The sequence below is a fragment of the Labrus bergylta genome, chromosome 3 (assembly GCF_963930695.1).
Source record: "Labrus bergylta chromosome 3, fLabBer1.1, whole genome shotgun sequence".
In the NCBI taxonomy this organism is placed as follows: Eukaryota; Metazoa; Chordata; class Actinopteri; order Labriformes; family Labridae; genus Labrus; species Labrus bergylta.
The window spans coordinates 32,294,373-32,322,037 of NC_089197.1; the positions used below are offsets into that span (position 1 = coordinate 32,294,373).

At 39.2% G+C, this 27,665-nt stretch overlaps 1 protein-coding gene across 2 annotated transcripts in view; it reads right to left on the reverse strand.

Moving 5' to 3' along the window:
* rhpn2 (rhophilin, Rho GTPase binding protein 2) overlaps positions 1-21,180 on the reverse strand; it is a 33,453-nt gene extending 12,273 nt beyond the window's left edge. For both annotated transcript variants that reach the window (XM_065953169.1, XM_020654243.3), the window contains exons 1-7: positions 20,957-21,180; positions 14,320-14,435; positions 8,176-8,304; positions 1,853-1,928; positions 1,323-1,400; positions 481-605; positions 43-209 (exon numbers count right to left, since the gene is read on the reverse strand). In XM_065953169.1, coding sequence (XP_065809241.1) covers positions 43-209; positions 481-605; positions 1,323-1,400; positions 1,853-1,928; positions 8,176-8,304; positions 14,320-14,435; positions 20,957-21,022 — 757 coding nt within the window. In that variant the 5' untranslated portion in view covers positions 21,023-21,180. The remainder of the gene's footprint in view (positions 1-42; positions 210-480; positions 606-1,322; positions 1,401-1,852; positions 1,929-8,175; positions 8,305-14,319; positions 14,436-20,956) is intronic.
* Between the last annotated feature and the right edge of the window lie 6,485 nt (positions 21,181-27,665).

The following is a 27,665-nucleotide window of genomic DNA, read 5'->3' on the forward strand; positions in this document are numbered from 1 at the left end:
ATTATCTATTTAAAGCCGTTAGTGACTCCTATCTCTTCCCACCTGCAGCTTTCTGAAATGATGAGATGGCCTCCTCCAAGCCGACGATCGTCTGGCGGTCACTTCGGGTGCCAATCTGTGAGTAAAGGGCGGCCATGTTGAAGAGGATGCTGGCCTTCTCCAGAGACAAGTTCTGTTGACATACAGGCACTCCTGTGAAGGAGTCATACCTAGGGAAGGGAAGAGGACGAGGCTGTCACCATTTACTTTGTAAAAGCTAAGAGTCAAAAAGATCGTAATCACATCAGTGGTGAGGGGTTATGGCTTTGAGCCGTCTCTGCTGCATGATTGACTTAATTGCATTAAGCGAGTCGTCTGCAAAGCACATCGGTGCTGTAATCTCACCTTGCAATAGTTTCTCATAAAAAAATATATGAAGTCTCCTTCATAAATATTGTCTTTGGTGCTAATGAGTAACGGTAGTTAGTTATCAGTGTGTACCAGGTGAAGAAGATGCCCGTCGGGCGGGAGGGTGAGAAGAATCGGCTCTCCATCAGGGGAAGATGGCTGAAGTATTTTGCCAGCAGTTCCACTCCAGTCTCGTTTCGACTCGGTGTTCTGCAAGCCTGGGACATGAAAGAAGAGAGGTCAGATACAGTCTGGTATTGTAGTAACACTCTTACTGTTGTCAGTGATTTAATGAAGAACACATTTGGAAAAAGAATTGGGCCCTTATGTGCTGGATTGAGCCCCCTATAAACACCAAATGATAAAAACCAAAGTTAAAATATTATTTACTGAAAACTTTTCACAGTTACGGTTTCATTGAACTTTGCTTGTGCTTCTTTATCTGACTCTCTGGTTAAAAAGGGGGGAATTATGCTGTGCCACACTTTCAGGCATGCATATGTTTTTATATTATATAAACATGGGCAAAGTTTCAAATCAATAGGTTAACGTATGTCCGAGTAATTTTAATATATAGTATTGTCTTTCTACCAAAGAGAACAGATAAACATGGACACGTTCACGTTCCAAGGGTTCAGGAGAGCTGGCCAATCAGAAGAAAGGGGGAGGGCAACCTTAAAGAGACAGTACCTTCAATTGACAGAGGCTGAAATTGATGGTTTTCACAGACTACAGTGCGAGATAGATAAGGAGTTTTTTGATTTGTAAATCATGCAAAGCTACCACAGAGGTCTCATAGAGGGAACATATACTAAATGGAGTGAGTATAATATGTGAATTCCCCTTTTGGTAAATGATTTATACAAAACTGGTATAAAAAAAGGCTCTAATCATAAACTCTTCAAATACAACATCAGACTGTGAGTCTTCACTACCTGTCGCAGGTCCATCAGGTCAGCAATCTCGTCTTCATAACTGTTCCCGTCTTCACTGTAGTGCTCCAAGATGAAGTCCTGATAGAAACAAACACAGCTCATCATACAATACTTTATTTTGAATGGTTGTTGCACAGTTCTCTGGACGTTAAAAACGTGACTTAACTAGGTCACCTTTGCACGTCATTTTGAACTGACACAGACAGGAGACACCACATCATTAAAACTAAGGTGTGCTTACAGTTAAAAAAGTAGAGCACCTCTCCACCTCTCACATTACTTGCCAGCAAACCAGAAGAGGATGCAGCACACTGTAAATGTGCCATCAGGACATTTACGATGCTCCCACATTAAAACTGAGCTGCATGTTGACTCTCACAGTCTCTACTATGACCCAGTTTGCTAAATGAGACAAACCTGTTCCTTAACTATTGAAGCTGTATCACCTCTACTTTTAAGAACAAAATTAAGGTTTTATTCATTTCATTAAGAGAGTACTTTGGATAATACTGTGAGTGTTGCTTCTGTACCTTGAAGAAAGTGGAGAAATCAACTTCTTTAGTCTCCTTGAGGCCCAAAGCAATGAGGGGGATGTTGGATGTTTCCCTGGAAGACAGACAGAAAAACAAACAGTTCAGTTTTCTATTGGTCAGCATTTGAGCTCGACCCGTTGACTGGGCCAATATCACAAGAGTTATGTTTTTAATGTTGTGACAATACAAAGACTTGTTTATCCACACTAGATTTGGTTGGCATTTTTAATAATGTGAAATATTATATTATAAAGTTTAAAACTTATATGTGTGGAAAAATTGGTGCAAAATGTACTTATTTCCCAGACTTATTAAGACAACGACCGAGAAACAAACGCAACACAAGCAGCAGAAGAACATCTACAAAAAAATAGTGAAGTGCATAGAGGAATTACTGATGATTTTATCAGACACACACACACACACACACACACACACACACACACACACACACACACACACATTAATAGTCTACTGACGCATTAACAGTTTAACAATGCAGTAAAGCAGGCTCTAAGGTGTGGTTCAAGATAGCAAACAACACAAAACTCCCACTGTCTATAGTTTAGGCAAGGTTAGAAAAGTAACATCATTCAGATTTTTAGTAAATGATAATAACTCAATCGCACTAGATGCAGCTTTGTCACTTGAGAAAGTTCACATTGTCATCAATTAACCTTGACTTAATCTTAAGCATAGTTTCATTGAGGAGGAGTCAGGATTAGGCAGATGGTGCTGTGAGCACACACTGTAGGAGTGAGGATTTACAGGTAGCCCCCCACGCCTCCTTCGATTGTAAAGCTACAAAACCCTCTGATGATTAATCACTCTGGAGGTACAGCCCTGCTTCATTCGTGCTAACGCTAATTGAACCCCTCAAACAGTAAACAGAGGCTGCTGTCGAACACCAGGTTAACCTTCTCCTTTGATCACAGCTTTAGCTTTAATGTTTTTTTTTTCTGCTTGCATGAACCTGGTGGACCCCGCTGCTGACAGATAGACTTTTAGACTTTAGTGTATAGATGGAAAACAGGTTCAGCTTGTTATCAACTCAAAGGAACTATAATGTGACAGATAGCTGCTGCTGATCAGACAGAGTCTATTAAGAAACAAAAGCCCTCCCTCTCCTGTAGCAGGAGAACGAGGTGATGCCAAATAAATGACCCCTTTTAAAAACAAGCGTGGGATGCCTCTGGATTTGTTTGGCATTTAGGGTTATTCGAACAACTTCAAATGAGGGCAACAGTTGCACAAATCAGTTCCAACTTTGACGACATAAATGAGCCAATGTGATGTTCTTATCGCAGACATATTTGAATCAGGACTCATTCCATCAAAAGGGATCAGAGATGCAGAACAGTCTTTTCACTGACCCGAACATCGAGACCCAATGGTTCGGAAAAACCACTCCTCACACTCATTCATCACTCGATGATAAGGCAGCATTCCTCTGGCACTCTGGCTCTGTGAATCACAGAAACCTTCATTCATCAGAAGCCCCGGCAGAGCCAGAGAGAGGCCGCAGTGCAATCCATTAGTACTCCAAGATGAGATCACTCTGAGCTTTTCTCAGAAAGAGGGGGGCATGGGTGGGGGGGGGGGGGATATCTGTACTGCAAGGAAATGTTGAAAGCCTCTTAGAAGCTCACTTCAACTCCTTTCCGCACATAAACATGTAGAGATATGCACACACCTCTCCAGTAATCATGGATTTGCTGGTGTGCAGGACATGGAACAGATACCTGCATCACAGGTCAAGCTAAGCTCTGGTTTTAGCTCCAGAAGACATGGGACAACTTCAAACACCATTTTGTTTTGTTTTACTACATTCTGTCTTATTGGAGTCATTTACTCCTGTAAGAGTTAAATGATTTAGTTAGCAACAGGCTGATCCCACACAGGAGGTAATATAAGAGATATTTGAGACAGAGAATAAATCTTATTGGCCTCTCTGAGTACCTTTCATACTGTACGTAAATGCACCCACACACATGCAAAAAAAAGTCTTCATTATAAATCGTTTTGACAAGTTATTTATAACAGCATTTGAGGGATCAAGGCAGTAAATGTGTGTGGAGATTTATACTCATCCATCTATCTAACCATCCATAAAGATTGATGATAGGGGCGCTGGTGGTGCAGTGGTTAGTGCGCACCCCATGTATGGGCGGGCGGCCCAGGTTCGAATCCCGCCTGTGGCTCCTTTCCTGCACGTCATTCCCCACTCTCTCTATGATTTCAGACTCTATCCACTGTCTTACCTCTCCATTAAAGGCACAAAAAGCCCACTTTTTTTTAAAATAACAAAATAAAATAATTAATCAAAAAAATAAAAAAAGATTGAAGATAGATCTAAGAAAGATGTCCGCTGTATATATATTGATATCGGACATTTTTTTTTCTCCATCAAAACAGTATCAGTATGGAATACAACAATCCTGCATCGGCCGGGCCCTGCTAGTAATTTCTCAATAAGAGATGAGTGCACACAATTCTCTGCTCTATATCTCATTTAGCAACTTCATTAATGCGACCAAGAGCTGCCGCCTTTATCTCCACGTTTCTATTGGTCTTTAAGAAGCCTCTGTTCTCAGATCAAGAACATTACACAGAGGATCTAAATCATTCACTACAACGCAGATCACAAGCAACATTTTGGTTCTGTAAGGGACACGAGGAGGATAACACCGTCAGAACTGTACAAAATATGTCAGACATTTAAAAAAAAAAAAATACAAAGAATACAATGTTGAAGTGATATTTGTTCATGGGGCAGTTCAATAAGGTCACTCACAACATGTGCAGCACGTGTTCTGTACCATTCACATATATGTGCTTTCGGTTATGCATTACCTCGTGCTAAAACCAGCTGAATCTGGTCTGAGAGAGAAATAACAAGACTATTCAGGGGACAGTGGACCTGTGGGAAAAGCTAAGAAAGACAAGGAGGGTTTTTTTGTTCCCTTACTGAACTCTGAGGTTGTATTTCAGGCTGAGCGGAGAAGGAAGATAACTCGCCTTTGTGGCTCTGCAGCGTTGTCGCACTGTGACACCTGCTATAAAAAAAAAAAAACCATGAAGACTTTCCCAACATATCCAATATTCCATCGCACATGTTCCCGTTACACCTGTGTGTGTGTGTGGCCTTTTATTAATCTGGCTGTGTGAACACCTTGGACTTTCCATGGGTTGAATCTTCTTTTAAATACAATGGTTGGATACTGGTGATGTCATTTTCACAGCAGGCCAGTTTTCTGTGGATGGAGCAGTGAGCAGCCTGACAAAGAGACTGAATGTTACCCAACACAAGGCCACCTGATGTCACGAGACAGAGCACACTAAATTAATACTCTACTGAGAGGCATCTGGGCACTTCTGAGGTGCTCTTGAGCAAGGCACCAAACCCTCCCCACCACCAGCTCAGGAGCGCCCGCTGTGAGCAGCTCCGTCACTCTGACACCTCTCCCTTAGTGCATGTCCATAGGATCCTGTTTGTGCATGTGTGTGTTCATGTTCACACACACTGTACACCTACAGAGTGTAAAAACTGAAATTTAAGTAAATCAAATCAATAAAAGTAAATCTTAAATCTGAATTCCAATATAATGAGCTAAAGGGATTTTCACATTGGGTTTCACGATTGCCCCCCCCCCCTAGTCATCTGATAGAAGTCATAATCTCTGCTCAGAGTTCAAGCTCTTACTCTCTGAAAAAAAGATTTAGGGTCTTCAAGAGTCAGCTGAACAACATTAAACATTAGTTCTTGCCTATGTCGATGAAGATTTTCAGCAGAAAGTGTCTGCCACGTTTTCTTTGTAGTACATCTAGATTTGTTCCAAAACTGATTTTTTACCTGCTTCTGTAACATACAATATCCCAGTTTGGGATTAATTAAGAGCACACAGCTTTATAGTTTATTTTGTTATTACGAGTATTAGTTATCTTTAATTAAAATGTGTCATGGTAAAACACCGATTGCTGACAATTGGCTAAACTGATTAAAGTTTGACTGCTAGCAGACAATGTTCTTCTTTGCTGATTTAAACAGAAATCGCTCGTTTCTGCCATAACGTTTATAATTGATGTATCAGCTGCTGTTACAGGTAAGATGAAACAAGGTAATTGTTATGGCGGGGTGATAAATGATGGCATCAGATCAGTGCTGATAGTGGCATTGGTGGGTAATACATTTTCCCATAAAATCTGAATACTGGTATGGCCATAAAAACAACTCTAGATTTGAATCTCTGATGAAGGCAGGTGTGTAAGCTTGTTCCATTGAAGCTTGAATGGATCTTTTTTTTTTTCAATTAATATAAATGGCCAATAGTAGCAGCTTGGAACTGAAAGAAGGTAAGATTATTGTCAATGACCCTTAGAACTGTAACCACAGTAACCACAATACAACAAGCCCCCCCCCCACCAATAACCTCCACAATCACCCCACCTTTGTTTTCACTTCAGCGGTCTGTTGTGATTTGTTGTCCTGGGCAACGTGGCATCTAGACACAAGTGTATTTGTGTGTTTTGGCTTGTATATGAAAAGCATTTCTTATGTGTATCTTTCATGTTTTTATAACGTGTGGAGAACAAATATTATATTTGTGCTTTATGTATACAATTATTTTTGTACTTCATTAAAATGAAGAGTGTAGATTTAGTGTGTATAGAAATGTGCGTGTGTGTGTGTGTGTGTGTGTGTGTGTGTGTGTGTGTGTGTGTGTGTGTGTGTGTGTGTGTGTGTGTGTGCGTGTGTGTGTGTTGGGCAGATGGTTTATTAAGGACTCAAGTGTTTTAAACAAGAAGAGCCTCTTGGAAGCAGACATGTCATAATCTTAGAGTCTTCAAATCACATTTCTGTTTTTAATTTTCCATTTAATTATAAATCTTGTTTCTTTTTCATTCAAATATTTCTTGCATTGATCGTCACCTTCACCTATGACTATAAATTCTGCCAGTTACCAGCTGTTGCCTCGTGGCGCTAACAGTTAGCACACGGGTTAGCAACACATGCTTGATTTTTTTTTCCTGCTCTTCTCTGTCTTATTCTGCGGAAGTTGTACTTTCTCTGCGTTTTTCTCCCACATGATTATAGTTAAAATATTCCCCCAACCTTTTTTTTTATTACATATAGAATCTTGGTGGTTGCTTTTTTGATACAAACACACAGACTGACAGTCGGAGACGGAGATGATGACAGGTGGTAACAGGCATCAGCACTTTTGGCTGCTTTTAAAGCTCATCACTATCCAATAATTGGAGCATCTCTGGGCTTCCTTTTTTTTGGAAAAAAATTAAAACACATGATCAAATGGCACTCTGTCAGCTGTTTCTTTAAGAAGTTAAAGTTCTATATGCTGAAATGTCCTTCTGTTCATCAATCATAATTGCTAAAAATTGAGACAAAAACACAAAAGTGTTTTCTTAATATAAAAAAAATTACAACAGACTTCAGTAAATATGTAAATAAAGATTGTATCTAGGGCACAGGTGGATGACACATTTTAAATAAATGTAACTGCTTGTATAAACCTTTATGTTTCCATTTAGTCATTAAACCATTGTCATGTCTTTGTCTAAGCTGACACATGACAGGGACAAAGCGTGCATCTTCATGACATACATTCTCCATTTTATTCCACACCCCTGTGAACTCGGCTCTTGTTTAAAGAAAGAAAACACCAGAACCTATCAGCGGCGTCACACCCATTCACATGAGATGAGCTCTGTGCTCGATGCTAATCTTGGTTTGCCTTTAAAGTTTGCCTCATTGTTTCCTTGTTGCTCTGTGTTTTGTTTCCTGAAGAAACCAGCTGGTCCAGTTAAACAGCTTACTCGTGCACACCATCTTTGTTTTTAGTCTTTAGCCTCCATTAACTATCATACTGATGTCTTGTCTGCAATTCTCGTATGAGAGACGATGACTTCACCAACGTGTCGTATCTAAACGTTCTTCTAACTCTGTGTTTATAATAGTGTGATGATTTCCATCAATGAATGTATTGTGATGAGATGTTTGTAGTGATACATTGTGAATAATAAAGTGACTTCTATAATGTATTGTGTAGTAAATTTAAACAACAGCCCTAAGGAAGAATAGCCTCTGCTATGCTAAAGCTAATGGGAATGAAAATAAACAAACAAATGAGGAAAGTGAGATCACTGAACAGTCCTCATTCCTGTGGGGTTTTTCAAATCTAAAGTGTTACTAACAAACAAGTCTGCAAAAATGTACTCTGCCGTTCAAAATTAATTTCTCTGTTTAAATAAATGTACTGTCATTGTCCTTAACAAGCCAGTAGACGAATGGCTGTACTCACTGGGTGTTCTGGTACACGTCCACTGAGCTGTTGAGTCCCTCCAGCTCTCCCATCAGGAGCTGCAGGTTGGAGTTAACGTAGCTCAACTCCAGTAGAACCATCTCTTTGACTTTGTTGTTGGATGAAGCCCTGCAGAGAGACAGATGCAGAGACACAATGAAAACAAGGAAAAAAGGTCATTGAATTTTTTTAAATAATGAGATGGGACAAAAACAAAAACAGGGGAGAAACGTCTGCCTTGTTATTATCTGCTCTGAAGCAGCCAGATTTTCCTGCAGCTGATTATTAAAACAAGCGTGCTTTACTGGCATTTTTTGACCACAGACCTGCGTCACTGTGCCCTGCTGCGCACTTCATTTACTCTCCAGCACACGGCAGCTTAACCAAGATTTATGAATCACAGTTGCAATCCCTGCATGTTATTCCCATGGGACAATATTTTATCTATGAAATCAAAAAAGGTCAGAGGTCCACAACTTTTCATTTTACTATCTTTTACTGTTTTTCCACCGTGTGTATGTGTACTAAAAAGATGGTAGGGCTTGCAGTGCAAAGCAGAGAAAAGGTAATAATATTACATCTGAGGTTATGTGTGTGTGGGTGTTTGCATACTAAAACAAAGTGTCTAGATCATTTGTAAAGCAGGATTTATGATGCATTGTCTGCGAGTGAAAACAAACCTTTATTTCACTCGGTCTGTTGGAGCTTGAAAGTAAAGAACGAGCACACAAAGACGCAGTGGTCTCATTTATTCTTATCTCTGTTAAACAGGGAATCTTCACACATAGAATCGTACAATAGTCACTAATTGGATACAAACCCCACACCTACATCCCCGCCCAGCTCTGAAAATGTGAAAGATGTTTCACTGCTGTCAGTCTGAGACACACACTCTTGTCTCTGATCTCTCTCTCTCTACCCTGTAATTACAGAGGACGTGAATTTCAATAAGACAGGTGAGACGTGATGAAGTGAGGGTAGGCAGAAGTTAAAAAGTTCAGCAGAGGCCCTGGCACTAATACACCACAAGCACCATTATATATTGGCCAAACAGTTGTGACCCTATAGGAGCTCAAAAATCGTATAAAATATACGTTTGTTCATGAAAATCAGTGAAGTCTACTGCAGGTTTATTCCATCCAACAGTGGATACTTTAAATTGGTTCTCTCTGCTCTTTCTCTCTATGCAACAAATTGGTTTGTCAGCCACTGCTTAGCAATGACACCACACGACCACTTCCCTAAGGCTTGCTTGAGGGTTTCTAAGGAGGTTTGGTCTGGCGAAACCATCAGAGGGGAGGAGGAGGAGGAGGAGGTGGAGGTGCTGTGGTTTGGATGGAAAAGATGCCAGCTCGAGAGCCCCAAGGCTGTTATTAATATCAGATTTAATATCTAATAGCGATCCACACAGCGTGAGAATCAGACTGTAAAACCAGCATGAGTGGTTACACTGAAGTTCCCCCATCCTCTTTTCTTCAGAGGCCCTTTTAGATCTTTGGCAGAATAACACATATTGACCTGAGAAGAGAAAACTGGTAATGACATTCATTTTAGTTTCATAACAGATGAACAAAATAACTCTGAGTCAAGAATTTCCTTCAGGATTAATTCAGTTCTGATCTAATATTATTGTAATTATAAAGGATAATTACACTTATTTAATAAATTACTTTAAGTTTTGTTTTTACACATGTAGTACTTTTAAACCTGTAAAAATGATATATTGTTTCCTCTGAGAGGGCTCTCTAAATGTTAAAGGAATAACCTTTAAACCACACTCTTAACCCAAGCTAAGAGAAGAGAAGAGAAGAGAACTGGTCGGACCAGACTGACTCCACCTGTTGCTGATAGAGACAGGAATGCAGAACAGGAGAGAAATAGAAAAAAAGTGAGGTTGGGAAATTGATCGCACCGAATGAAAAAAGAGAGAGACTGACCCAAAGTTTACTTAAGAAAAACACAGATAGGGGTTCTTCATGGGTCATAATGACTCTAAATAACCTCTCTTAATAAGACGTTTTTAAGAAAGCATATTACAGAATATCAGCATACAGAGGGCCATACTTCTGCACAGACGGCAGATTCAAGCTCCACTTTCAAGCGTGTAGGATCACATGGCAACTCTGTCATGTCCACTGTCTCCCAAACACAGATGGAGGACACAGGTGGAGCACCCAGTGTTTGACTGAGGAAAATAAACCTGAGACAATAATACCTGAAACTCAAAAATGCATCCAGGCTGTTCTCTGTGTTGCAGCTGGGTGGGCAAACACACACACAACCAAGTCCATTTGCCGCTGGCCTTGGCTTGGCAGACAGACTGTGAAGTACTACTGGAATGTGGGGGCTCCTGAAGCTGACAGTGGGCTAAGACAGGCCTATTGCACGCACGCACGCACACACGCACGCACAGCAATATCCTCTCTTACCAGACTAATCTTAAAACAAATTAAAAAAAGAAAGCAGATCTGAAAACCTATTGGATAAATGAGTGAGGTAGACGTGGACCAAAGTGTCCAGGTTGGAAGTCAAACCTTGCAGCCTAAACTTTCTAAACTCATTCACCTTTGAGAGAAAAGATAACATAAACAACTAACACCGTCCTGATTGCTTTGGTGTCTACACACATTTACAAAACTCTTGTCGTCCATTTACATTTAGCATCAATATACAGTAAAGGCAAAAACTGTCATTGCAGCATCAGATTCTGTTGCATCATCTGCCATTTCTATTTTGTTCTTTTTACATGTCCTGTGTCCTGAGCCCACTTCAGAGGCAGTCCCATCTGACATTTTCTAGAGCTGTTCCTGAGTGCATGTGTGAAAAAGGCTTCTGAGACACATTAACTCTGCAGAACAAAAGGAATCTTTGTATAACATAATGAAATCCAGTCCAGTGAGTCTGCCATAAACATCACTTTTTTTGAAGCTTACATTATTCCATTTCTGTTTACATTTTGTCACACAGCTGTTGATTTAACTCGTCACATTTCTGCAGCCATTCTTTTACCAAGTAAGCAAAAGTGAATTCAAACATGTTTTTGTTTCCAGTGTGGCAGGTTTGAGGAGTGCTGCATTTAAAAGTTTTCATGGAAACAGATCAAACTGCTCTGTCACAGCATAAACACAGACCGGGAATCAAACTAACAATAATAAATGAAAGGTTGAATCAAATAAATTATTTTCTATAAATAACCAATCAAACTAAACAAATGTTCATGATATTTAGAAAGTCATCCTTCATCTCACCACGAAATGATCCAATTATAAACCTAAATGTGCTCATCATTAAACTAAAACGCCTTTTAAAGTTGACCAAGGCTAACGCTTTGAGCTGAAATAAGACCTATAATTAACCTGAACACCACTTAACACCCACTCAGTCAGTCGACGGGAAAAAAAATCAGCATTTTTCTAAAACAAAAGTGACTGACTTCAGGTCAGTTGTGACACATTACAAAGTATTTCTTAAGTCAACTACGTGTCTAAAAGCCTTTCAGAGGCATTTGACTTGAGTGCTACACATTAGATCACAATGAAAAGCTCTCATATTGTAGACTCTGTAAAAACATGTTTCACTTTCTGACAGGTGGAGCAGATATTTAGTCTGATCTGAACAAGTGTGCTTTGTCCAATCTATTTTACAGTATGCTGTGATTAACTTTTTGTAACAGCAGGCCATAAACCCTTCTGATTTCAGACACTGTGAAACAACACATCAAAATACCTGACTCACTTCAAGCATCAGACTTAAGTTCGCCCTCAAGGCGAAGCTCAAACCATAGGTTGCAAAACTAAGTCCAATGTAATCATGGAGCGTAAAATTGTTAAAAGCACTTCAGTAATTATGGTTGTTTGTGTGCAAAGCAGAAGCCAAACTAGACAGAAAAAAAGTTCTTAGGTTGTTTATGTGGGAGGATTAACTTCTTTGTTTTTCTGGTTAGTTGTACCTACTGAGAAATCCTACAAGAGCAGATATTTCAGCAAAGAGGACTATCCTGCTGCATTTTTAAAATCAAAGAGAATAAACACAAAATGGATTTTGAGACACATTATCTTTTTGCTATTATTGGCATCTGTGGCTATAAGACATCAAGGACTTTGAGAAATACTTTGTGTTCTGGTTAAATCACTGACAGTATAAGGTTATGTTGATGTTACTGCTTTAAATTAGAAAAAACTTTTGACTGACTTTTTTTGCCTGATGACGGTCTGGTACCGAAACATTGCCAATAAATGTTTGTTTGCAAATAAGACAGTGTGCGGGAGTTTATCTTAAAGCTTATGATGTTACTGCTTTAAAAAAAGAAGTTGTAGTTTCAGCTGTTTCCTGTTGAGCTTCACATGCATATGATAATCAAACAATGTAGATATACCTGCCAACAGACAACAGACAATCAGCCCGTCTCAAACCAAGACAGAAAACAGATGAGGGAATGTCTACATAATCATGACACGAGTAAAACGTCAACATGGACAATGATATCCACGTTTGTGTTGGGATTGTTTTTCTGCAGACACAACATCATCATAACTAATACAGGCTGAAAACTTGTTAACCACACAAGTAAACATCTGGGAAACACTACTCACTATTAACTGAGTGTGACTCAGACCTGTGGAGTCCAAACAGACAGCTTGTCAGCTGCACGCTTACTGCAGAGCTCATCTCTATCATACTGTCATGTTTAGTTTAGACAAAAATCAGAAGGGGGTACAGGTTGTTTGACTTAAAAAAAAAAGAAAAAAAAAAGTTATTTCTTTAAATATTTATTATTTTGATTCTCTACAATAAAAAGTTGAGAAGATCCCTTATGCATCCTCTGTGGACGCAGCACCGCAGGCTGTGTGGCTGCTCAGTTCAACATGACGGCTGACATGAAAGGAAGAGGTTCAACACATACTCTGACACTTCTACGACAGACAATGTGTCCCAATAACTGTGATGGAAGCAGAGCATTGTCACTGTTTACAATCACTGTTAATATGGGAATACTTCACCATCTTCCTCTCCTTTTATTCATTTACACCTTTACACTCTCCATTGCACTATTGTCTCCTACGAGTGTTGTTTTTGTTCTTATATATATCGATACTTTTGACATGTATTGTACCCAAAGGCCTGTACATGGCAGTTTTATTAGTTTTACTTATAGTTTAGTACTATGCGTCACCGCTACTTTGTCTGAGTTGTCCTTGTTTTAAGTGTACTGTAGAATGTAAATTGTTTGTTTGTACATTGTGTAAGCTACTCTGTCCGTCTCTGCCAGTGAAGTGATCTAAACCACTTTAGATACAGACTGTGTAAAAGTTAGGTGATGACCTGCTCTGTTGCTGTCAGAGATGCAGCTCACACTTTTACTTTAACTGACTGTGCAGTGCGTCTGATGCTTCACCTTCACAGGTGACATTGACAGACACTCCAACATTATGCAATCAAAAACATGAGACATATGAAGGCTACACCGTTAGAATTTAGTGATGCACTAAACTTAATAACGAAACAACCGAAGTCTTGGCTTTGAAATCACTTTAAAGTGGTTGGGGTCAATGACACCCATATGTGATGGACGCTGGCACCGTCTATCGGCCCAGCCCTAACAGGAACCGTCGCAGTTTGCAGCTTATAATCAAAATACAAAAGGCTCAGCGATGTTGACATTTCTGTTAGGTTGTCCTCCAAGCCACATGTCACAGTAGCTCTTTGTTGTCAGGGTACGAGGAATGCTCCTCCTCAAGATTGTTATCAGGGAATATTGTCTGCCCACTTCGTTGTTTTAAGTCTTACCAAGAATTCATGACAACTAATGACAGAGCGATGACAGACGACTTCAGTTTACTGGCGGTCACATATACCACAGTGACATAACAGACTGCTATACCATCAGATGGATGAAGAATGAATGAGGGAGCCGGAAGATATAAACCGCAGGCTGTCCTTTATGTAACACATACACATTCATAACTGTAATGGCTTGTGTTGGAGTTCAAACCCTCGGGTTCTTTGTGTTTTGCATTAAAATGTCAGTTTTGGAATGATTCACTGTTATTGTTCATTAAGAACGCTTTGTTTAAAATTAAGCTGACACATGAGTGTAGAGTATTATGTAAGCATGAGTTAACAGTCATCAGTTTTTGTTCTTACTTCAGCAGGTTCTCAGCTCCGGCTCTCATCCTCATCTGTTTGATGATCTCCTGGTTCAGACCGGCTCGCTTATTCTGCAGTTTGCTTCGTCCAGTCTGGGCGAACGGGCTACAACCCTGAACAAAAAAAAAAAAAGAGATGCAAAAACACATGTCAGCAAAAGATAACTAACAGAAGATTAAAATATGGGGAGAAACTGCATCGTTAGAGGAAACATTTTGCGTACATTGTGGAAAAATGTGAACTGACTTGGGTATTGATAGTTCTTACATTTCAATGAATGCCTTGGAAACAATTGACCTTATTTTCATGGTGGCTATTTTTCAGGGTGGAAAGGAGCAGCGTGTAGTGAAGTCTGTATGAAACCTCACTGCTGGACCAGAACCTTTCCTTTGAACAAATCAATCAATGGGTTGATGAATTTACCAGGATCCCAGACAAGATTTAAAACACCTTTACGGCAACTCGATTGACGTTTATTTCCACGATGTTCAAGGCATCTGCTCATACAACTCTTCAAACATCATATTTTTGCGAGCTAACATGAACTAAGATGGAACAGTACCGTCAATGTTAGTCAATGTAGCGTCAAGTAGTCTGCTAATGAAATAATCAATTAGCTTCCATAAGCTTTAAATTTAACAACGTTAGAAGCCACATAAATACATCTAGTGAGTTTCACCTTTGGCTTATAAAACATGTTTCAGATGAGGGTTGTATCTAGAATTATTAGAGTGTCTATAGGGACAAAATAGCATGCAATTAATTTAATTTAGATTAAAAATAATGCATACATTTGGGACCTTTAATTAATCAAGATTAACACGTTGATGCTGACACCCCTAGAAATGACTCACTTTAGGGTGCTTATGACTTGTATTTTTGTTGCCTTGGTATCAAAACAAGTAGCCATTATTTAATCTTAATATAATTTTATCAATGATCTCTGTACTCGATCCAAAGACTTGCTCTCACTGTGTTCACAGCTACTGTCCTGTGTGTGGCTGCACTGTGTGTCCTCGTCCTTATCACAACCACAGCCTCACTGTGTCAACATGCCGTCATTCACAAAAGCACAGATAAACTAGCCTGAGACATTCACACTGACTGACTCACACAGCAAAGCAGAGGTGTGTCTACTGTACTTCAGATGACAACAAAAACACGATGCACAGAGACCAGTCGGCTCAGTAAAACCAGTTTGTTTCCAGCCCTCAAGTTCGGACACTTTTACACTGAAGTCATTTGTCTGACTAAGAGGTCAGCAGTTAGATCTAGCTAACTGAGACACTACAGGATATAACAACTATTGATATCGGCTCACTCTTTGGTCAAATGTTTGGAGACATACGCCAAATAAAAGCCACATCCTGCATTAGAATCCAGCAGCTTTATTACATTTCATCCCTCTCTGGCCTCTGTCCCCCCTTTGCTTCCTGTCAGCTTCTACTCTCAGCTGTATAACACTGCCAAAAAAATACCTATTGATGATACTGCTCAAAGGCATTGTCTTTTTGTTCTTTTTAAATATTTGATGTGACCTCATGGGACTGGAATTTAGTTTCCCCTGCATGTCACATCTTACTTAATTAGATCTGAGTCATGTTTTATGCTTCAATCCATGAGACACATCCGGTAAAAAGAGTTATCAAAAGGTGGGCCGAGGAATTTGACGTCATCCAGGCAACAAGGGTCACCTGAAACCAGGTATGATCTAGTTATGGAGGGCGGCAGTAGCTCAGTTTGTAGGGACTTGGGTTGGGAACCGGAGGGTCGCCGGTTCAAGTCCAAATATGGAAGTTGGTCTGGTAGCTGGAAAGGTGCCAGATTGCTGAGGAGACTTGAGTGTTCCTGTAGTCACTTCAGTGACCTGAAAGTGTAATGATTAACCATTTCTATGAATGAAAGCCTTGTTAATTTCACAATAGAGCTGATTCAAAGAAATCAGAAGGTGTGGCCTCGCTGAACATAGCAGCAGCTATTATTAGATGGAGGCTGAGGATAACTGAAGAGGGCGTGGACTTATTAAAAGTATGTTGTCACGTCATCCATTATATAAAAAGTATGAGCTATGTGTGTTGAAAAGATGAAGGGAGGGGCTTCTTGTTGATAGTTACTATAGCAGTACGTCATGTTTCCATGGTATGTGTGTAGTTTGAAATGAAACTCCTAGAAATAATTGTGATGCAGAAAAGAAACTTTACACTGATCAGTTGACTTGTGACCGCTTACCTCATGTATCATCCATAAGAAATGTAGTGTGAGTCTTTGTGGTCATTTCCATTACAGAGCTTTAATTCAGACTCATTTAAGAACTTTGTCCAATCAGGTTCTGTCCCGTCTGTCACATGATTCGAGAAATTTCAGGTAAAAGACATGAAACCAGAGATTTTACGGCTCTAAAAAAAACAGTTTTTTTATATATTTCAATGCTATAAATGTAAAATAAAGTACACAACACTTATATAAGTGATGATAGATGATGGATTAATACAACACTGCTGCTTCTAGGAAACATACAGAGAGAGATTGAGGATCTTCTTTATTGGGTAGTCTCAGACATTGTTTTACACAGTCAACTCTAGGTCAGCAGCTTTTGTCATTACGCTTGAAATAGGCGATCTTCAAGGGAACAATATGTGACATTTCTATAAGCTACTTATGTTGCTAAGTTGTAAACTTTCATTATGCCTAATGTTTTCCCACTGTGTTCAACCATAGAGAAATGTTTGATCTCATCTAAAGTACAAATATTTGGGGTTTTTTCACAAGCAGCCATGACTTCCAAGGACACAACTAGATCATGCGTCAGCAAACCATTATTTGAAATGTTCACCAGTGTTTGGATAGACTTATAATGATGTGTGCAATGTGTTCTGTTCTCGTTGCTGTCCCTGTAACGCGCACATGTACACGTGAACCAAACCAGAGTCAATACTGGTGTGGCTTTAAATGACGAAATGCTTCAACATGAGCTAGGACTTCAGAGATATCAACTCATGTTCTAATAGAGAGCCAAGATACACCTATGTGGATATATTCAAAGCTGACGACTATATATTTTTAAAGAAACACATGTTTTTGGTTTAAATGTCTGGAAGAGCTCATTAAGTGTAATCACATAATTCAGTTTTTTATGTAAGTAGATATAAATGTCTCTGATTGTATGAAATGTGCTCATCACATCATCCTGCAGACAACTGAATAGAATCCAAACAAAATCCTGCATGGAAGACTTTGTGATATTAAGAAATGTTTATTTTCATTTGTAATTACAAATTATTTTCTAAGTATCATTAAAAAAAAGTGTGGCTTACACCACTACAAACTAGGTCTTGGGATAATCTTTGGATTGGCCTGCCAACCTCAGTGGAGAAATTCCCTGCGGTGCATTTGATCTCTATGGATCTCAATTGATCAAAATTAAATAAAAAAAGAAGAAAAGCTAAGATATAAAGCTGTACTACCTTTCTGTGACTCCACTACTCACACTACTTCAATGAAAACTGTCTGTGCATCACATCAAGTGACCCATGGCAGTGAACCTTCTAGTTTTGGCTCAGCTCCTAACTTGTGTAACCCACTGAACCACTCAGGGAATTGAACCCCTTCATAAACAGTCCAGCCTTTCTCTCTGGGAGTACAAAATACTTCATTAGCACGAAACACAGAGACAGTCCTGTCCATATTCAAATTCATCCGACAGCAAATCAGTCTGCTGTTATATAACAAAGGCTTCACACACGATATGTAGAGCAACATTCCATGAGTTAGATGGTTTATGTAACTGGTGAATTAGATTGGAAACTATCCAAGAAGGGGCAACACCAACTAAGCCAGTTAACTGGATCACCTAAAAATAAACAACAAATATTCACTTGTTGAAGTGAGTGTTGAGCTGAATTCATGTGAGAGTTACGTCATTGATTTCACAAACTAAATCCAACCAAGCACCAGTGGACACTTTCATGAATCAATCTAAAAAAACAGACATCCACTTTTAGAGAAAGCTAAAAAATACAATATCTGATCGCAGCTGTACCTCTCATTTGACTTTTTTTCCTAAACAAACTGCTGAGGGACTCTAAGTGTGTCTCCAAGTCCAAGGCGCTCGTCTGGTTTGTACACCATGGGACACATGTTGTCAATTTGTGTCTGTGGTCTGGCTGCAGGACAGCCTCTGGCCAGATTCTACGTCAATGCTCTCGATGGCTGAGGAGGATGAGGAGAAGAAACATGCCTATTCCGCCTTTTGTCTTGCCATCTTTCCATCCTGCAACCATCCAGTCGGACCTCAGCCAGCTGGAGGTGAAACAGTGGAGGGCTGGGAAGGGAGCCCTGAACCACAGCAGCTCCCTGGAGCATCAGCCGAGCCCGCCGAGGCCTTGTACCGAGGCCTTGTACCGAGGCCTTGTAAATCATTAAACTCGTTTTCACCCAGGAGGAAAGTGGGGCACAGAGCATGGAAGCAAATATCATCTTGGCTCCGCTTGGTGTAAATTCGACCCAAAAACTTTCCAAATTGCAAATCTTTTAAACATGACAAAATGAGAACGCTGAACTCATTGCTTTGTGGTTTCAGTAAATGTGCATGCGTTTTCATACAGGTTTCTGCAATGAGAGTAAAAACCCCTGAGCTTTCAATGAAGGACAAAGGAAATATAGAGAGTAGGAAGCACGGAAAAGGTTAGACGAGTTACATTAATGAAGGTTATAGCTTCAGCTTGTGAATAGTTATTAGGCTCCTCAGTGCCCCTTCATGCCCTATGCCCATGCCAGACTCTGGCTCCCACTGACCTTTTTATAGACACAGGAAGTGCAGCACAAAACCTAAATCCAGACAGTGTTCAGAGGGGGATTCGGAGGGATTGTAAGGCACAAAAGCCCCGTTCAGATGCCCATCTAAACAAGCTTGTCTATAAAAACAGTCGAGTTGTGAACACTAGCACATGGTCCACAGTATGGCAGACAGGGAACTTAGTAAAATACACAAGTTTATTACCCAACTACTGTTTTTCTCATAGCCTTCATGTAGACCTGTGGTTCTCAGCTAGAGGCAGATGACAAAAAACACTTTGTTTTTGTTTTTGGGTTAAAGTCAAGGCTCTTAAAAATAGTGATGATGCATAAATGGTGAAAATTAGGGCCAGGGACGTTTATTTATAACAACTTAGCCAACTCGATCCCAAGGTTTTTACAAGCTGCAAGACGCTGATCCATCCCAGAGACGCTGTGTAAGACTCCCAGACTGAGGTCATAACTCCAAGGGATGACTTCAAATTAAAACAACTCTTCCCTAAATCGGCAGAACTGTTGATGCAACAAAAGTTATAAACATTGGCTTTTAACTTGAATTGGTGCATGCAAACTGTTTGCAGATGGGCCGATGTCTGTCAACAGGTCACACTTGGCCGATACCGATGTCCAACCAACAAATCAGTTTATTCCTGCATTATAATGTTAAACTGACAATAGACAAAAAGTAAAACAAAATACTCGTAACAGTACATCTGCTGGTCCTGACTCATTGAATGCTAATGCTAATGAGCATGATTAAATGTATTTAACTAGGTCACAAATAAAGGCAGGCATGAATCCTCTTATCTGAGGAGCGGACGAGCAGCTAAGACAACTTGTCACTTTATTTAACATTATAATCGTCCAGCTGATGCAGTTATCCAGAGCATCCAATGTGTGCAGCTAAAAGAATAGAGACCTCAATGACCAGGGTATTTTACCAGTCATTTAGTATGCATTTTTTAAGAAAACAAATGGAAACAGAGCTCTGTGGAAATACTGAACTATTTTCACAGGATTAAAAAAAAAAAAGAAGTATTAACAAACCCAGCATGCCAAAAACTTAACCAAGTGCAGAAGGCTAATCTTACCTAAATGTACCAGGGGTAGCCTATCACTGCCCATCACCATCACCCCTCTGACAACAGCAGGGAGCAGCTGATTACGTTAATTATGGGATGTTTAGTCACTGCCCTTTCAGCCTATCCCACTATCAGTAACTGCAGGAGATACTGCTATTCTTGGAGCAACACAAACGCACACACACGAACACACAAACACACGAACACACTACCAGATGGAGATGACAGTGCTGCTGTTGTTGACACATCAGGAGCTAAAGTAGCCTAAGCTATTGATTGTATAAACACTACGTTTGTTTGTTTGTTTGTTTTTTTACAAAGAAAGGTGGGTTTTTTTAAAAATCGTCAGCTCTTCCATGACGCGCTTTTAATAAAACTTTGATTTATTTTATGGTTTACATTTAAATGTTTCCCCTGCCAGTTAATTGAGGCCACAGCTTGTGAAACACTGACATTGTTTGGCTTCATTATCCATGGAAATAACCCAACTATTGAAGCAACAGAATGAGTTCGTCATGAAGAGGGGGAAAGGATGATGAGTGTGATAGTAGATTAGTTTCTCGAGTTATTTTACGCTACATGAGCGATAATTAATTAAATAATTAAAGTCAAGCACTATACATGCCGGGACAGAAAGTAAACGTCATTATATGAGCACATTTCCAGCAGTAAATAACCCCTCTCCCTCACTGAACAGCAGGCGGATATTCAGTAGTCTCTTTCTGTTCGGAAGGTGACGTGACGAAAAGCAAACTCACCTTTTTGAAGTAGGTGTTTTCTCCTCCACTGCCTTTAATGCCGTTTGGTAAAAGAGTGTCTGTCATCCTGAAGCCTCAGGTTCTGACCGTCTCCGAGTAGAAAACAGGTGAAGTAAAGAAAGTCAAACGAAGTAATATTAATTTAAACCAGACTCCGCTGCTGTCCAACAGGTAGGTATCCCTTCTCCTCCGACTGTGTGTCTGCTCTCTGACTCCACTCAGTTCAGACCAGAGACTCAGGGAGTTTTCCAGAAACTTAAACTCCGCCCACATTAAAAAAAAAACAGGAGGGTGGTACAGTCACAAGGAAAACTGCACCTGTCATATTCAGGTGATGAAAGGCTACAGCTCATAGGACAGGTGGACAGGTGGACAGGTGGAAAGTATGCGAACTACAACAACCTAAAAGAACAACTTTGATATATTTGCTTGGTTCAAATCTGACAAGCCCTAAAATTTGGCTGTAGCCTGTAGTGCGCTAAATTCCTGGTAAATCAGTATTGTAATTATGCATTGTAAATTTCATTTCGGCCTACTAGTGTTATCAGCTTTTTGGAAAAGTTGTTAAAGCCTGATAAATAAACTTAGACCATTTTAAGTTAAAAATCATGTCTGGTTAGCCCAATGTCAATCAGTAGACGATTTAGCAAAATAGCTAATATGCTATTGTCTACCTATTGAAAATAAATAAATAATAAGCATAATAATAATATATAAAGCCTATAGAATATAATTATTTTTTTAAATGGTCCCATACAGACGCACTACAATCGGACAAACTGTTCTGTCAGTCAAAGGAACTAAATATTGGAATATTCTCCCACTCACAATAAGAGACTCACAAACATGTGCAACCTTCAAACCACACCTCAAACAGTGGATAAAAGAAAACCAAGTCTGTGACCACCTTTAACCTTTAACCTCTATTATATTCTTGTGTCACTTGTGCCTTTGTATTTGTATTTGTATTTTATTTGTAATTTGTCTTTCTCTGTTACCTGTCTAGGGACAACAGATGGAAACTAGCACTTCTGCTATAATCTGGCATTTTTACAGCTGTTCATTAATATGCACTGTCCCTAACAAATAAATAAATAAATAAATATAAATTAAAAAAAGATACAAAAAGCAGTATTCACATGACATAAATATGTTTGTACACCACAATATCCGACTATACCCATATTCTACTATCTCTGTTTGTTTCTTACGAGGAGCTGTGTGCTTGGCAGGTTTTGCTGGTTAGAAATCAGTTAAATAAGTTTTTGTTAGAGACGTTGTCATTAAATCCATGAGAGGATTAATAACAACCTTTGAGCAGGGTTGTCGCGAGGTTATGAGGGCATTTCTCGTTGCTGTAAAAAAGGTCAAATCTGTCTTTTTCTAGAACATTTCTGAATGGAAGAACTTTTATTGCCTTGCTTTGACATCTGTCTGGTTTATTGTTTTTTTTTGTTTCCATGTGACTCATTAATGTGAGACCATGTTTAAAAAGTCATTCAGATTTTCTGTATTTTTTTTTGGCGTTAACCTAATTTCAAAAAAATGGAAAGTATTAAGAAGATTTAACAGGTTTAGTGTGAGAAATAGACAAGTCTCTACTTTCATAATACCACAGCATTTGTCCGTACAAAACATTTAGGCTTATATTTGAGTAGAGAAAACTTCATTTTTCACAGTTTAGGACTGGAGATCTTATTTCAGGCTGTGACTGATATTTCACTCTATTCAAGTGTTTCACATTTCCAAAGTACTGAGCAATTGAGATGTCTCAACCCTGCACAAACCAGTAAAACTGGTTGTGTTTGTGTGACGATAAGCAAGATAGTTTCAGTGTGACACTTTTTTTGTTGTTGCAAGGAGCAAGGAAAGCAAGTTTATGTCAACATTAGTCAACACTTGTCACAGAGTGAGAACGTTATCACCGCTAAGCTCATTACAGAGGTCTTCACTTTGGTTATACAAAAAACATGGCAGAGTTTAGTGAATGCTGCAACAGCTTCTGGCACACTTTATACTATAATACCTATAATATTGACTCTTTATAAGAGCTAGAAAAGAACTTGGTAATGCCCTATTCTACATGAATATATTCAACAAATATCAAGCCATTGACAAAGAGTTTTAATAATCTCCTGCTCATGACTAAAGTAAGTTGTTTGTTGGACATGAATCATAGTCTTATGCCTTGCTAAGTATGGGCCTGATATTCAGGTCAGCCTGTTGAGGAATGCTGAATAAGGTTATAAGTTGTACCTTTAATCATAAAGTGCAAATGTGCTTATAAAATGTATGCAATTATTGATCCACAAAAGAGAGAGAATTTACTTATTGTGCAACAAAGTAGTTCTGAAACAATTGATCTGAATAAAAATGATTATTTCTGATAACTAAATGTATCATACATTTATGTGTCACACGTTGTTGATTAGTAAATCATTCTAGGAAGGTGACATTTGATGTTTGTCTCTTTCCAGCTAAGCTAAGGTGACGTTGTTGTAATGAGTTATACCGACCACTAGGTGGGGATAGAGGTTCATATGCTAAACAAGAGTGTATTATGGGACACTTAGTCCTTGGTAACCAGCATGTGAAACGTTTCTGTCTTATTATCTCTTTTCTTACTTCTCTTTTGTTACTTTCTTTTGACACATTTTTTACCTTTTTTTTACTAATGCACAATTGTTCTTTGTTTTTTAAAAGCTGGCTCACCTTGTGTGCTGTAAAAATATTATGGGCTATGGAAAAAAACACCTATTTTTATATGAAACTTTTATATGAACATTTTCAAATTTACCTTTGCTGAACACAATAAAGCGAAACTTTTACTGTTAAGTGATGAATACTTGTAATAAACTGAACATTTTATAGCCAAAATGTTACAATGTTTTGAACCAATTCTATTAAGCATGCTTCTTATCATGGCAGTAAACCAGAAGGAACAACATACCAGGGCACTGGAGCTGCCAGAACATATGTGATACTTTTAACTGTATTTGTTGTTCATGGGTCAAATGTTAGCCATGAGAAAAAGTCTCTCTTTGTTTGTCTTGGCAGAGATTTCACTGGTCTTGGCATGACAATCATTTGATCATTAAACAAATGTTTTTGCCCATAAATGTGCACAACATACAAAACAAATGTGTTTATCTTTATTAGCGCTAGCAAAAACAAAATGCTGTGTTTTTGTGTTTACCTCAAGGCTTAACCACGTTGTAGTTTTTTCAAAATCAACAACCGGCACAACAGGCTCTGAAACATGGACATATAAATGAAGGGCAGCCTTAATACTTTAAACACCTTCAGAGGAAGTGGTCGTTACTCAAACACACAATATCCATACTGCAAGAACTCAAATCTTACCAAGTGTATTTGTCTTGCATCTCATTATTATGTATTATAAGCTACATTCACCTGACATGTCCAGATCAACCTTTTAAGCAAAAATAAGGCCTGAATTGCTTGAATTTTTTTTTCATCCCTGATGGAAATTCTGGTTTACACTCTGTTATTGAGCGATATGCTTCCCACACACATAGGCCCGAATCACACACACATGCACAAACAGGACCTGCAGACGTGCATTAGTGGAGAGATGTCAGAGTGGTCAGAAAAATGATGCGCTGTATGTTTGTTGAAATGAGACCTTCCATCTCATTGAGGACATCTGAGTTCAGGAAAGTTAACAGTGCTTGCTTCACTGACGGCTAGTTTTACTTATTAGAAGAAAATCAGGCCTAATATTTTGCCTGGAATATCTTGAAATATGATGTTTATCTGCACCAAACTTTAGAAGTCCGATGAGAGATAACTACATTTCAGTTTTCAATCAGTTGATATATGCTGCTGGTGTGAGACAGTAAATGTTATCATGCAAATGTATTCTATTTATGTCAAATCTAAACTTGATACACATATTTTGGCATATTTTTTGAATATTACATTTTACCAAATAGTTAAACATTAAAAGTAAACTATTTTGTATAGTGTCAAGTATTTTTTTTGGGATCAATAAAGTATTTATCTGTCTATCTATCTATCTAAGTACAGTAAGTTAGATGTCCTGTAATGGAGGCTCTACCAGCATCAGAGATCTCCACAGAGAGAACTTCACATGTTTCCATCATAAATAACAAGCAGCCAAAATATATGACAGACACTCCCTTCAAATAAAGTGATGATAAGTTAGCAAAGGGAGGTGTGGCTATTATTTGAATGTTGCAGTCTGCATATACTTTTGTGTACAGGTGATTTCAAAACGTTTGCCGAGAGTCCTGCATCATCTGCTGCATGATAAAAATTAGTTTTACTGTTTTTTTTTGTTGTACTTTACTAGACTGATCCTTTAAGAAATAAATATAGAGCACATAGACTAACCATAAAAGCAGGGATGGAATAATGACCAACAAAATGTTCCCATTGTCACTGCATGTAATGTGAAGAGGGCAGGTCTAGTAAATGTCTGAGCTTACTTAAGCTGCTTATGTGTGTTAGCCCCGCAGGCCCCTGGCAGTCCTGGCTGTAAAACCACTTTAAAGTTTGACTTTAATCACAGAACTCTGCAGGGTGGACGAAAAACTGAGCCACAGTTTCCATTTACAGCTATTTTCCTGTGTCCTTCTACTGAATGGGCAGTTTCTTAACTTTCTACAGGATTTTAAGCCATGGGAAAAATATCTTTCTAATCAAGTGTTTAGAGTTTTTCTTTATTTAAACAGTGGAAATGAAAGATACTGAATACAGATAGCATGTCAGCCCCTTAAGAAAGCCATTGGTACCGTTAAAGCATATGGAGGTCCCTGCCTGTTAAAGAGTGCAGTGAACTGGGGGGTGCTTTGCCTTTTCCGCTCATTTCTCTTCTCTTCACAACGAGCCACAAAGCCAATTGTAAGTGAACTGCTTCCCGGCTGCTTTTCTAAAGGCAGAGGGGGCACTGTGGCGAACAACGGGCACCGGCGTTCAACCCCCGGCCCAACAGGAAGTGCTGCGGGGGTTGCTATGCAGCTTTGCACCAGAACCAGAAGAACTCTGGCTTCCCCCCCGTTAACAAATGATGTGTGGTGTGGGCAGTATGGCAAACTGTTTGAGCAGGCACTCCAGAGGCTCTGCAGTAAGAATAGATCAAGGCTGGATGAAAGAGGGACTAAGATAGAGAGTGATAGTTTGTCCTCGGCTGCAAAGTGGTGTCAGGGACATGGACTCTTACTTCCTTTATCTATTGGTGCCTTTTTCCTCTTTCCTCATTTTGTTTCCTCTCTCCATTACTCCCTCCCTACATGTTTATATCCCCTTTTCTCCTCCCACTTTCTTCCCTCAGCAGCTCTCAACCCTTCAAACACCTGCCTCCCCTTCCAGTGTTCTTTATGTTGTTGTTGTTGTTGTTGGATAGCTTGATATCATTTGTGACTTCCTTCATAGTACAGACCTATGGACCTGTAGTTAGCTGCCTCTGGTTACCTGTTGGCCTGCAGCCCCAACCAACCAGAAACCACAGAACAAAAACAGCAAACACAAAAACAACAATATGACGACACAAACAAGCCCGAGGTGAAGGCTTTGACAAGCTGGGGATAATGATTGTACATCAAAAAAATTTCAAAAGAATGTTAAATATTTGTTGAGGTATTTCAGGCTGGACCAGAATGTCAACAGACAGGCACACATTCAAATAACTAGCACTTCTAAAACATGGTGTTTTATCACTTGTGTACAAAAAGCTCTATGGATCCAGCCTCTTCTTTAGGACACTTGTTTTTTTTTCCTTTTGTTTCATACAATTTTGTAAAATACATCATGGATGCTGTGATATATTTGTTTACAGCACAACTCCTCCCCCTTAAGCTGCCACTTTATTTCTGCTGTTTTTCCCTCCATCTCCTTCTCTAATATACGTGCCCCCTTCTGCCCTCACACTGAGGCCAGTGTTGTTTTTTTAGCCTGCCTTCCCGACGCCAACAAAGTATCTCCTCTCTTTGTCGGGGGCCTCCTTTTGGAGAGGGAGGCCATCCTCCAGCTTAATTGTGCATTCGTTAGCATTCGGCAGCAGCAACTTAATGACTTAACTCCTTTAGCAGTAGAAGTGTTGGTGTGTGTGTGTGTGTGTGTGTGTGTGTGTGAGAGAGAGTTTGTTGTTCTTTTCTGTTTGAGTCTTGTGGGAAGCTCAGAAGGTAGAGTATGTTACAATCACACTTGCTCATCAAAAAGTGAAAAATGTTCATTTACTAGACACGTGGCTCTGAGGCTCAGATAATATGACTTCACATTGGTGCTTTGAAGTAAATAGTGAAGCACCGTGTACACAGTGAATTCTCATGTGTCAACGTACACTATTTGTTATACTATTTTATGTCTATGATGAATTAGTCTAAGCTAGCCATCTAGGCTAATCCTGTTACTGGATGTCACATGTTATTTTACATTAGATTAGAAGCTCATTAGAAAACAGGTGAAGGCTTTAGTTTTCACTGTATAATAATGCTTTGTCCGGTTTTACATTACAGTTTCTTTTTGCCGAATAATGGCGGTAACGGCTAATCTGTTCAGAAACTGTTAGGCACAGTAGGAAACACTGTAACAAACACTGCATTAAGAAAAAAAAGCTTTTAATTGATTGTCTCATCACAATTAGTTATAATGCAATTTTTAGGACAATATTTGAGTTAGTTCGGATGTTACACTCTACTAGTTAAGATGAAGCTTACATTGGGGC